The 13,891-nt window shown below is 41.2% G+C and overlaps 1 protein-coding gene across 2 annotated transcripts; it reads left to right on the top strand.

The window, feature by feature from the left end:
- The first annotated feature begins 384 nt into the window (after nt 1-384).
- Nucleotides 385-12,516, top strand: smox (spermine oxidase). Of its 2 annotated transcripts, XM_026359948.1 has the most exons (8): nt 385-486; nt 4,507-4,564; nt 4,715-4,949; nt 5,915-6,141; nt 7,728-7,901; nt 8,778-9,516; nt 10,775-10,935; nt 11,950-12,516. In XM_026359948.1, exons 3-8 carry the CDS (start codon nt 4,742-4,744, stop codon nt 12,100-12,102), a joined length of 1,662 nt encoding a protein of 553 aa, XP_026215733.1. In that variant the 5' UTR covers nt 385-486; nt 4,507-4,564; nt 4,715-4,741; the 3' UTR covers nt 12,103-12,516. The 2 variants fall into 2 exon arrangements, with proteins under 2 accessions (XP_026215733.1, XP_026215731.1); XM_026359946.1 differs by lacking the exon at nt 4,507-4,564.
- Nucleotides 12,517-13,891: the final 1,375 nt, after the last annotated feature.

Raw genomic sequence — 13,891 nt, 5'->3', positions numbered from 1 at the left:
TCTTCTACTTTTGTTCTTAAAGTACATTTTAGAGCATGTACTTAGCACTTCTAGCAGAGTAAAATATTAGTGGTACCTCTATTCGGAACAGAGTATCATTTTTAAGCTGGGACCAACCTCCTCATCTCACTTTATTATAGTTGTTGTTACTTCTGTATCACTACTAGGTCGAGTGTGTTTATTTATTTCTTTTTCCTTTGATTGAAATAACTGCAGTATTGTCTGCAGCACTCACAGTGTGTGTGTGTGTGTGTGTGTGTGTAGTGTGTGTTTATTACGCAGCATGCTTATTTATTGTGGCTCGGTGGGCTGGTCCTTGTCGTCATCACAGCTCATGGATTATTAATGAGGAGGCAGCGGCCACGGAAAAACTGGCTGCTTCTGGTTTCCAGGCATAAATACAAAGCGGAGCCGGTCTGAGGGAAAAACAGCACAAAGGAAAGCGGAGCACTCTGAGGTTTTAAAGCTGAAGACCAAGAGTGTCAGGTAACCGGCTGCGCTACTAAAAATACATTTAGCGGAATAATCGTTTAACGGGACGCGGAGATGTCGAGTGCGGTGATTTCAGGGTTAACCAGAGAGAACAGGCTGTGAGAGCAGCTTATTTACTGTAGTTGTCAGCGCTCGGTTCATGATAATAAATGCCATCCAGTTGTTTTGTGTTGATGAAGACAGGGGGGGAAAAAACGCTGCTGCGTAAAAACAACCTGTGTATCCGACGGAGCGCAGCGCAGCGCCGCTGGTGTATGTATGTATTTCACTGGACTAACTGGAACAAGGTGGATCTATCCTCGTCTCTTTATGTGCTTTTCTTTTTTAAACTGTGTTTAGGTTTTTGTTGTTGGTGCCTCAACACGTGTTGGAGGGTTTTCAACCACACGATTTGTCAGAGTTAACTCGGCGAAGTTGGTCGCTTTTGTTTCGAACTGCTGCCACTTGGCATCTCGTCTTATACGTGGCAGTATAGGCTGACATCGAGTCAGGTCAAACTGTTTTCATTCCCATCGTCTGCCTCTTTATCTGCTCTGGTTTCACTCCGATTGCTCTTATCTGTGAGGGGACGATTACCAATAATAAAAAAAAAAAAGTGTTTCATCTGAATTTCTTTATTGATATTTTGCAACCACGTTGGAAGGCGCGCTGTCAGTGGAAGATGTGACTAATGGCTCAGTGAGTGCTGAATAAATCATTTACTAATGTTTTATAGATGCATCAGAGCTCAAGAAAAAGCCTTTCTGAGGAAACATCTAGTCTGTGTTGAGTCAGGTTTTTCGAGGTGGAAATGTTAATAAGATGCTACAAAGTCGATTTAGTTCAATCTGTGTGAACAGTCAAATGTATTTTTAACAAACTATCAAAGGAATTACTTTGAACTGTCTAACCCCTGTAGAAAAGGTGGTGTATTAGAAAGCAGTATTTGTATTTTTAGGTTTGGTATTAGTCCCAATGTGAATTGTAAATTCCTTATTACATTTATTTCTAATCATTTTCTAGTTTATTTTCTTTATTTAGTGTGTGTTCGCTCTCTGTCAGTGGTGATAATGAACTTGTCATAAGGTGTGCGCCTCTGTAACTGGCAATACTACTGTAGTCTCCAAGGGCACTCTTCTCCTCCTTATCTGCCCCAGGGGAACATCCAGTGTGAAGTGGTGAAGTAGCACAGTGGTGCAGTGTGTGTGTGTGTGTGTGTGTGTGTGTGTGTGTGTGTGTGTGTGTGTGTGTGCATTGCCTCCACTCCGACATCATCAGCTTGGAAAAATCAGAGCTGGGAGAGAAGTGTGGAATGTCTGGTCTTTGTCATGAAGCCTCCGGACTACTCTGCATTTCTTTTTTTTTTTATTTAAGGATGTGGATAATGTGTTTGTTATCACGCTAACATTCACATGGGACTGATGAAGGAAATGCAGATGTGAGTGTGGACACAGCTGGAAAGAACTGTGGCTGCAATTAAAAGAAGGGGGGAGGGCAGCAAAGATGAGGGATAGCGGCTCACATACGGTTGTATAATCCTCCAAAAATATTCCTCCTCAAGACTGACCCTGCTTTTTTGGAAAGGCCACCAGCGCTGTACTGTAGATTGCCATTTCTAGGTCAGTAGTAGCCCGCCTCCCTCCCTCCTCCTCACTCCACCCCACCCTGAGAAGCCTTCCCAAGGCCAGCCCACACATTAATCTGCGTTGGTTTAGTAGAGCATGGAGTGGTGGCATGTGGCGAGTGTATTAACCAGCCGTGGAATTACACGCAACCAGGGAGGGAGGCAGAGTCCGTCAGTGATGGCTGAACGTAAAGTGATCACAGGCTCTCTGTGAATTACATTCACCATCCATATGAAATCATCGCTGCTCATGTATTTTTTAGAATTGGGTGAATGTAATAGTGAAATTGGTTTTCTTGACAGCGATGATGTGGAGTGTTCCACAGAAGAGAGGCAAAGACGCTCCAGTTTTAATGTTGCTTCCTGCATTACTGTAAACTACTTTAATGGCGAGCCAGTACCTCGGTCTTCCTGTTTCTGGAAGTAGAGAAAGGTATGCTGGTTAACTATGTTCGCTTTCAAGGTACAGCTGGAGGGGAAATAGTCTGAAGAGGTCAAAGCTCCTTGCAAGCGTATAGACACAGAGCAAACACATGCAGCAACAACAGCAATATTTTACAGCAAACAGAGCAATCACAGTACCACCTAATGGATTCTCCCTTCGTCAGATGTGTTGTCTACGTTTACCTCATCTTTAAAGGGTGTGTAATTTAAAAAAAGCAACAGGCACGCTATGGAAAGCACTTGAAAATGAAACGGCACCATCATTTCTACAATCTGTTTTATAACTCTTGCATGTAGCAGCACAGGAAACAAGATGTGTCAACCACAATTCAAAACCACAGATTCAACAATCACAGAATGGCTTTTTGTTGAGGGTTTGTTTGTGTGACATTATGAATGAGCCTAATTGTGCCTCCTCTATCATTTCTAGGTGACTCTGCTTACTAGTTATCATTCCAACATCATGCTTTATTTTTCTATGAAGCCCAAGAATGAGTATATTCATGTTGAGGTTGTATCTGTGTTTCAGCTTATGATTCTGGGAAACTGTGTTTTCTGTGTGCACAGACACAAAGCTTTAGTTTGAGAGAGAATACCAGAACTGGAACTGAAACTTGGCTTTATTTGGTACTTAGAAAGATGTGATTCTGAGATATAAGCAGCCATCTGTGGGAACTACATCTGCAAACTGGCATTTTACGAGGATTGTGCAATATGGATGCATCATAGAAAACAGAGAATGAAAGTTCATTAAAGGTGTGGTTGAAATGATCAGATTCAGTGATGTAGAGACCTGGTAAATCAAGAAACTGATTTATAGCATCATGAATCATATAAAGATACAAGCTAGAATGTATTGTCATTATCTCTATGTATGATATTCAGTATGCAGAGGAACAAAGCAGGTCATTCAGTAAGAACAAATACAGTTCAAAAAGATATAAACAGCACAAATACAGTAGTAGTAGTAGAGTGAACAGTAAACAGCCTCAGACAAGAGAGAGATTTCCATAATTTCCATATACCAGTAACTAGTTTGAAACCAGTTAGTGGTTTTAATGTGGTGGTGGACATGGACCAGCATGAAAAAGTGTAGTGGTGGCCATGATTAATAGTTGTCGGAACACATGGTTCTTCACAGTTTGCTGCGTATGGAGCTGCATGGCTGCAGACTGGTCAGAGTGCCCGTGCTGACCCCTGCCCACCACAACATCATAACCACTATCAGTTCCTTCTTTGTCAGGTCAGTGGTCAACTATGGCCGTGGTTGTTTTTAAAACAGGAAGATATAGAGATTTGTCCTAAACCCTGTTCCTCTGGTAAATCAGTGGTGAGTATGTGTATGTACAGTGTGTGTACTGTGCAACAGCAGAATATCACTGTTTTGCGTCAGGTCAGGGGAAACGGACCTGTTTGATCTCGAAAGCTAACAACTGATAACAGTTGTCACAGTATATTCTCTGTTGGGTTAACATGGACGCCTTGTGAACAGACTCCCACTGTGCTGTCCATACATTCAGACCAAACAGCCTTGTGTGCTGGAATAACAAGGTCGCCTGTGTGTTCTTCCCTCTCTTAGTATCCTTGAGCAATTTCAGTATAATTAGAGACACTGCAATAAGAAATCTTTTCTGTTCTCTGACAGAAATAACAAGGTAGTATTGGGACTTCCAAATTGGCCTTATGCTCAATAAACAGCGCTGTAGAGCAGGATACACAGCTGGTAGACAGAATAATGTAAACATGTCATGGAAAAAAGACTCTAAATTAAGCTAATTACAGTAATAAACACAGCTGTAAATGTGGGTTATATTAGAGGGAATGCCAATAAGTAGCACTTATCAGCTGTAAAAGAGGTCTGTACAGTCAGGGCTTAATAAACAATCTGGCTAAATCATGTGTGCCCAAGCTGGTTAAAGTTTTCAAAGCCTTGGTTCATTTCTTTTTTTTTTTTTTTCAATTTACAGGCAACCGGCTGCATTTACAGTAATTAATTGTTTACACCAGAGTTTGTTGTTTTTCAAGGTAGGTCATTGTGTGTCATTTGTACTGTAGGGAATATCCACTCTAAAATATATTGAGTTTCATTTCCTCTCTATGAGTCTGTTGCCTGCTTACTCATTACTGAAAGTACAACTTATGAATGTGTCATTTTTAACTCTGATTTGTCCTCAGACCCCATCGAAGAAGAGTTTGGACGGCATGCAAAGTTGTGAAATTTCCTCAGACAGCACTGATGATCCTCTTAGTAGCGGCCTACGTACTCATCGGCAGCCTCGAATAGTAGTGATTGGTGCTGGCTTGGCCGGCCTTGCTGCAACTAAGATCCTACTGGAAAACGGCTTCACGGATGTAACTGTCCTAGAGGCGTCAGACCACATCGGCGGACGAGTTCACAGTGTTCAACACGGTAAGAGGACGTATCCCCGTAGGGCCTCTTGTTACCTTTGACTTTGTATTAAACACATATTCTTTATGAACTGTACACAGCAACTTTCACTTAGAGGCACAAAACACAAGCGACTTAGCCCAGAATATAACTGTTAAACTGTTGTTTTACTCACAGAATAACTGGTTGTTTTGGATTTTCTACATTTCTACATTTTAACCTCCTCAAGGGCTGGACCAGGAATTCACTGCACAGTACAGACACATTATACACATGAAGAAACATTTCTCTCAAGTAACAGTTTCTCACTTTGTTTAGTTAAAATCGCCACAAAGCGACTGCTGATACAGTATATGAACAAAGAATCTACTGATACAAGTTGGAGCCATGCTGCAGAAGCACATTATCTAATCTTTAGAGGGCCTTTCTCATGTCAAAGTGCAGTGTAGTTGTCACGCTAATTCTGATTGGTTAGTACCTTTGATATTTACTTGGAAAACTGTCAAATCAGGTTTCTGTTCATTCGTGCAATCTACTTTGTTTCCCTAAATAGCAAGTCTTAATATACTCAAAAGAGGCATAATGATGCTTTTTACTTGATCCGCTTGAGGCACGTTGGTTTGTTGGGAGATTTTTCCAACAAAGACGACTAACATGCAAGTCTTGCACCATAGGAATTTGCATGCCACTGATTTCTATCATGACAAATTCCTTCAAATGGCAGGATCAAACACGTAGGGAACAGCATTTGCTGTTGCTGTAGGCATATGGAAAAAGTTACGTGTAAAAACACTGGTGAATGTTAACCTATATTTCACAATGTAAACATCATCAGGGAAGCTATAATTAATTGTATTCCAGTGGGCTTCTGTAATTTAGTTGACTTTAGATGCAATGCTCTGTCATTCAGAGTCATGCATGAGATGAGTTCAAAAAAATGTCCTTTTTCAAACCCAAACTTTCTGTTCTTTTGTTTCATTTTGTAGGAAAAACAACTTTGGAACTTGGAGCAACCTGGATACATGGTGCCAATGGGAACCCAGTGTATCACATGGCAGAGGACAATGGGCTGCTGGAGCATACCACCGATGGGGAGAGGAGCGTGGGACGCATCAGCCTCTATACCAAGAATGGTGTGGCTCACTACCAGACCAACGTTGGGAAGAGGATCCCCAAGGACATGGTGGAGGAATTCAGTGACTTGTACAACGAGGTGAGGGGAACATAAGCACGCACAATAATTCACACTTGAATGCACAGTACAAAAAGATATAGTGACCAGATTAGATGATACACTTATTATAAAGTCAGTGGTAACTATTTAACTACAAGCAGAGTGTCAACACAAAGTTACTTCATCAAAGAGCTGGAACAGGCTTGTGCAGAATATACTGTATAATAATATCAGACAGTGTGGAAGACAATTATTTTAAAGCTATTCAAGGAGAAACAAAGCAGGAAAGTTTGTGAAGGAGTTAAGTTATAATGTTTTTCCAGAGTATGCACCAAATCTGTGCTTATGTCTGTGACAGCTTTACTAAATATGTCTTCAACTGTGAGTGGATGGTAATGGAATGACCACCAAAGCATAATGATTTAACAAGGAATGGCCATTTTCCTCAGCCTAGTTATCTGTTCTTTGCTCTGGAGCAGCCCATGTTATGGTTCTTAAACTGGGTCGTGTCTGGAAAAGCAGTTACTGCAAAAAAAGAGATTTTCATTTTTTCTTAACCCATATAAAGCTGCATCCAGAAAGACCTGCGTCGAACTCTCCGATGAATCTTTTTAAGGGAATTACAGACCCAGAACTTTCAGCCTTCGAATCAGTCTCGCCTCTGCTACATTTATATAGTTGTCCTGCTTAGCTGCATCAGCCTTAAGTCCAGTTTCCTTTGTGCATTGGTTATACAAGCACTTATAGGCAAACTGGCTACATCTGTACATATAAATTAAACAACCTCGACTTGGAAGAACCCATTATATCAAGGATTTCATCCAGTGCTGACTGACATAGTGTAGAGTGACGAGATCTGTCTGTATTAACTTAATGGTTTTCATTTTTAGCATCTCATGAAGATTTTATATATTAATTATTTTATTTGTTTATACATATTGTTTGTTTTGTCTGACCAACACCAGCCTCTGACCCACTCATCCCAACCTCGACTGGCCTAAACCCAGTGAAATTATGATGTTTCAATGGTCATATAAGGTTTTCTGACAGTGTCTTTGAGATAAATATTTTTGATGCTGATCCTACAGATGAATAGAAAATCACATAATAAAATTATTTTTCATTCTCATGTTATAATGCCGAAACATTAACAAAGCTATTAATAATTAATAGTAATAGGCTAATAATATTAGAGTCAAGGATTCAAGAAATGTTCAGAGCAGCAGCCCAACTTTATTAACTTAAGGAACGTCTGGTAATGTTTTGACTTGATACATGTTGATACTGTACATCACTAGTGTTGTTTTGACCTGGTACCTTCTGGAAAATTGTGTTTTATCATCTTTGACGTCAGAAAAGATAAGTTATGCGTAAACATAGTTCAGAATTCACATGGCAACATTCCTTAGTTTATGTCTTAGTCTATTTTTCTACTAGTGTCTCATCTTTTGCAAGGTGCTCTGTTACTCATGCTAACAGAATCAAAAGCACAGAGACAATAAACCATTGTTCTACCCTGAAGGTGGCTTTGGGTGCCACCCTCACGCTCCTCTACTTTCTTTACATCCTTCCTCATTTTTCTTCCTCGTGATCATCCTTCCTCTCTCAACTTTCGCCCTCTTTAGGTGTACGAGCTGACTCAGGAGTTCTTCCAGAATGGTAAGCCAGTTTGCGCTGAGAGCCAGAACAGCGTTGGCGTCTTTACACGAGATGTGATGCGCAAGAGGGTCATGATGGATCCAGATGATTCTGAGAGCACCAAGAAGCTCAAACTGTCCATGCTTCAACAGTACCTCAAGGTGTGTGCACTGAACTGCGCAGGTTTTTCCTTTTCCATTTCTCATTTTATATTTTTTATTGAGATACAGCACATTTGTGAACAGGGAGGTGTCTTTGCCACAAGAACTGGTTTAAACCAGACTAATACATATTTAGTGAAATGCATTTATGAATCAACATAGTTTACAGGCCTATAAATTAAATCTGTTTTTCCTGCTGTCTTTAATATTGAAGGTTAATTTCATAACAAGGAGACCAAAAACGAGTTTGCTTATGATGAACTTTTACTTTCTCCTAAACTATAGTCCATGAAGATATCTACTGCCAAATGTTCAGTTTCCATCATTTATTTTTTTTAAGCACAGTTCTTTTTTGTGTTCTACCACACAGTTGACAGTGGTGGTTTCCTTATTATACTATGAGTGTTTTCGCTGTTAGAGAGAGTTAACATATGAACTGAAAACTTTGTCCAACTGGAGTTTGATATCAAGTAATATGTAATTTGTAAATTATAAAATGCTGCTTCATACATTATGTTCCCATCCAAACTCCGAAAAGAACAGGGTGTGTTGTAAAACGCAGAGAACAGATTATTGTACATTAAACACCAGGTAACTGCTCCCATGTTGACTCTCCAGCTAATGAGGCAGAAGCACTAACAGTATTTTTTTTTTTTTTTTGAGTAACAGAAGAGGCACTGAACATGGACACACCAGTAGGTGTCCTATAAATCAAACATGGGTGTTCACGGCATGTTTTAAACCAGTTTAATCAAGCTGGTTTGTTCATACGGTAGTTGTGGAGATGACTAATAACACAGTAGCTACAGTGAGGTACTGTTTCACTGTGACTGTGTCACTGACCTGATTCCCTCTGTTGTTGTTTTCCTGTTTCAGGTGGAGAGTTGTGAAAGCAGCTCTCCCAGTATGGATGAGGTGTCTCTGAGTGAGTTTGGCGAGTGGACAGAGATCCCTGGTGCACACTATGTCATTCCTGAAGGTTTCATGAAGATCGTGGAGCTCCTCGCCCAGGACATCCCCTCCAGCACCATCTGCCTTAGCAAACCGCTCCGCTGCATCCACTGGAACTACTCAGCCCAGCATCGGGAGGTGATTGCCAAGAGTAGCGACACCAACCAGGACAACAACCACAATGAAAACAGCTGCCAGCCTCACCGGGACCCCCTGATCCTCGGTCACCCCATATGTGTGGAGTGCGAGGACGAGGAGTGGATCACTGCCGACCATGTGATCGTGACAGCTTCTCTGGGCGTTCTCAAGCAAAACCATGAAGCCATGTTCTCCCCGTCTCTGCCCGAGGACAAGGTGCTCGCCATCGAGAAGCTGGGCATCAGCACCACCAATAAGATATTCTTAGAGTTCGAAGAGCCCTTCTGGAGCCCCGAGTGCAACAGCATCCAGTTTGTGTGGGAAGATGAGGCTCAGCTCGAGCAGCTGGCCTACCCTGAGGAACTGTGGTACAAGAAGATCTGCAGCTTTGACGTCCTCTATCCACCCGAGCGCTATGGTTACATGCTGAGTGGCTGGATCTGTGGGCAGGAGGCTCTGTACATGGAGCGCTGTGATGATGAAACAGTGGCTGAGACCTGCACTGACCTGTTGAGGCGCTTTACAGGTCAGGACAGAGCTCAGAGTAGATTTTTATGTTTAGTATTTACACATAATTTCACTCATTGCACTTGTAGATAGTTATGGCATGGACAGAATTTATTTTAGTCACCACCAACATCTGATTTCCAATGTTTAGATTTTTATGACAAAAAACTGAGAAGAATAAGTGTTTTGCTAAAAATCAGAACTAACACAGTAGCCTGGGTAGGATGAGACGAAAGCCTCTGAGCTTAGTGACTCATATGAGCCATGACTCGGGTTGGGTGGTCATTGTGTTACATATAAAGGAAATGACACAAGCTTAAGCCGTGTGTGACGTAAGTAGTAAAAAAAAAAAAAAAGAAGAAAAAAGGGCTGACAGATAATACAGCTGAGTGACTCAGGTGTCTGTTTTTGTGTTCAGTGAGCAGTAACTAACTGGTCGGCTGTCTGGTGTTGATAAGAGCCTTTACTTTTACTGACATTTCATCAATCCCACATTTTTCAAACACATGACATGTGAGTGCTGCATTTTTTTTTCTCTTGGGCTTATTCAGTGTCACTGCCACTGGTCTCTATCTAAAAACAAGTCATTTCTTGAGAAGCAGAGAACGTTTCCCTGAAAGAAAAAAAAAAAAAAGGACATATTGTCCGTGTTCTAAGTTGATTGTAACATAAAATGTTTCATCACATGACTCATTGTTGTCATTAGGCGAGAGATTAGTGCAGAGAGAGAAGCGTCTTATGTTATTTCTTGGCACAGCAGTGACCTCAGAAGCAGATTGCTGAGTAATAGTGAGTCATTTCAGAGCGAGGCCAGTGACATCCTATAGATGCAGACCACAAATAACCCGGAAAACAACACACTTTTCTCTTTCTATAGATATGAGGACAATTATTACTATATTGCATTCCCCTCTTACCTTCGTACCTTAACCCTAAAACCAAATCCTAACATTTAACAGTCCTTATTGAAGTTCTGGTTCCTCACAATCACTGTTTCGAATAAAAAAAAAAAAAAACACCACACGTATTTCTCATTTGGGTCAATGTGGTTTAATCCCTTCAGCTGTTGCTTAATTACTTGCTGCTGCCTCTCAGCTCACACAACGTCACAGGTTGAGTTATACTGGCAGATGGGGTGTCCCAGTAAAAGGCCTCGACTCCCAGCCACCACATTCTTAGTTTGAACGGGTTCGGTACCGTCATGCACTACATGTTTTAGACGTTACTGTCTGCTCTGACGCCCTCTCTCCTCTCTCTCTCTGTTTGTCCGTCCACAGGGAACCCTGACATTCCAAAGCCCCGGCGTGTCCTTCGCTCCTCGTGGGGCAGTAACCCGTACATCCGGGGCTCCTACTCCTTCACCAGGGTGGGCTCCAGCGGTGGGGACTGTGAGAGGCTGGCCATGCCTCTGCCTTATGCCAACAGCACCAAGGCTCCGGTGAGACAACCATAACACAACACAGAAGGTGGACACAATAACAAGAACAACAACTGCACGACACAAAGCATTTCATAAGCTGGGATTCGAAACACTCTTGTGCAGGTTTTATTATTTGACACAAATGTTGATTTACATTATTAATGGAGAAGGAGTGAGGCGAGTAGGAGTCGTTTCCTGCTACTATAAATAACCCTTTATTTTATGCAAGCAACCGGTTAAAACCACAGTCTTCTGGATTAACATGTAACATCTGGATGCATAGGACCCACTTCTACTTAGTTTATATAGGCAGTTAAATAAAGAACATAGTTATTATAAGGTACAAACTGAGAACTGAGGCTGTAAGATGTAGTGAAAAAGTATAGTATAAGTACACAGTCGGTTACCTCCCTTTTACTATAAATATACTTATTAGCTTCCATCACTGTGTATAAATATATCAGTGTACAGTATTTTAATAATCCCTCTGTTCAACCGTGATGTAACTTCTACAAGAGTGTTTTCACTCATTGTACATTGGGTTGTTTACAATTCCTGCACACACTCAGAGAGCATCTGGCTAATGTGACGGTGTCATCACCACCGTGTCACATCCCAAGACGCGCAGAACAAATACAGCTGGTGTGTGTGTGTGTGTGTGTGTGGGGGGGGGGGGGGGTTACGAATGTTGACGCCTGGCCAGCGGTCTGCTCCAGACCGTGAAACCTGAAGCGTTTCTGGGTGAAGGGAAGAAGGGGCTCGGTGGAGGTCGTGCACACTCACATGACACTGCCGAAGGAACAGCGTGACCTCTCCGCGGACAGCCTTCAATCCTGTCATACTTGAACCCTCAAGTTTCTGTTGCTGCCTGCTTGTAGAGCACTAACGGGGGAATCTATGATGGAAGCAGAAGACGGTGCAAAAGACCGAAATATCTCACGTTGACATCGGTGGATGCTGTTTTGAATCTGATCGTCTTCTCTAATAAAATCTTTTCTCCTTCCCTCTCCTTATTTCCTTCTTCGCCCTCAGCCTCTGCAGGTCCTGTTTGCTGGAGAGGCCACCCACAGAAAATACTATTCCACTACCCATGGTGCTTTGCTGTCAGGACAGAGAGAAGCCACTCGCTTGATAGAGATGTACCAGGACTTGCACGGAGCTGAAACCACAAAGCCTAATATGTAAAATAAAACAAACCTCTGACTAGTGAAAAGAAAAACAAAAGTGTTGAGTTTTAAACTTTTTATCTTGATGATTAACTTATTCCTTAAAGCATAGCTTGGGCATTATTACACTGATAACAAATGAGTATTGTTTCTTATTGTACTGTAGATTCAAATCATGCTAAATTTCATTTGAGATGTACTGTTCAAAAGTTGCCAATGGTGCTGTCATTTCTTGTCTTTATCATGATGTCATTATGTTGTTGTTTTTTTTTTAAATCAGTAAGTTAATGTTTGTAATAACAGCATCTGTAATTTAACTTGTTTTTGTAAGTGCCTTCTGTACGAAACATTATGTTATTTCAAGAATAATGGAAATACAGAATCAAATTTGAGAAAGTTTTAACAAAATAAAAGTTATCACCATCTAACAAGACCAGATCGTTGTTGTTAATTCACTGAAAAAAAGATTCAACACAGTAGTGGTAGCCCTCGGATATCTCCTCTTCACCCCCTTCTGTCCTTGTGAATATTTTCCATGTTCTAAGTGCAACCGCAGACGAAAGCTGTTTCCACCCAATCACCATTTCGGTCTCCTTTTAAATCTGTGAGAGCAACATAGAAAGTGAGTGCACACAGAAAGCAAAGAAACAGTTCCAAAACTGTAATGAAGCGCCAAAGTGACAGATGGTGTTAGAACAGACCTCAACCCAGTCCTCACTTCTGTCAGACAACAGTGTTAATCCTCTTTGTCGGAGACAAACACAACCACAGGCTGAAAAGAACAGGGAAGGTTTTAATTAGCAACAGAGAAATCAAATGTAATAACTGTGTTTTCCCCCGACATATTGACATCTGTTTAATATTTTACAATACTTTATATTTCTGCTCTGTCTCACATCAGTGGAGATTCTCAGCGATCCAGGTCAGGGTTTAAGCCAGTGGCAACTGGACTTGGTTGAAGGTCTGGAAAAACATACAACCCTCCTGTCCGCAAGCCTTCCTCAGTTCTAACTCACTGGATGGGAGTCGTTCAGATGACCTATGTGTTGTCAGGGTCACAAGTGTTAGTAGTTAATGGTTAATGGTGTGCCAGGACCCTCATAGGTCATGTTGTCCTTTGCGTTATATATATATATATATATATATATATATATATATATATATATATCACAGCAGGAGGAACTTCCTGAACTGATACTGTACTGATCCATTAGGGGGCACAGGAGTGTTTGTGAGATCAACTTCTACTCTTTCATCCACTTAACTAGATAAAGGAGGCTGCATAATTGTAAAATGTATTTTAAATTAAAATAAAAGTACACGGCATTGTATTTAGCTGCACAGTAAAACAAGATGGGATCTAAATAAATGGCTCAGTATATTAAAATAGACATATCCGTTTGATAGTAAACACATTTAAGACTTGCACTTCTAGATCCAAGTGATCTGGATGACTGAGAATCTTCACAATTACTGTGGAAAGAAATATTTCAATCTAAATGTTGTTTACTGAAACCAGTGTATTAATGGATTCCTGTTTTGCATTTGATGGCTGATTAGCACAGATCTACCACAACATAGCTACACAAACATCCCCTTGAGCAGTGATTAGAAACATGAACACAGCTGCGCCTCATTGAGACGGGGACAGTGTTAACACTCGTTAATTCGCTGTAGTCCTCACGGTCCGCACATTCACTGTACTCCTTCATCTTCATCTTCACCGATACCTGGGTCCTAAATTTAGTAGTTGACGAACGGGACTTTTCAACTGGAGGAACGTCTTTCTCCGCCTGCTTTGGAGAAAC

This window comes from Anabas testudineus, chromosome 1, assembly GCF_900324465.2.
Source record: "Anabas testudineus chromosome 1, fAnaTes1.2, whole genome shotgun sequence".
NCBI classification, from domain to species: domain Eukaryota; kingdom Metazoa; phylum Chordata; class Actinopteri; order Anabantiformes; family Anabantidae; genus Anabas; species Anabas testudineus.
The sequence above is the reverse complement of the archived record's forward strand: the minus strand, read 5'-3'. Positions and strand labels throughout refer to the sequence as shown.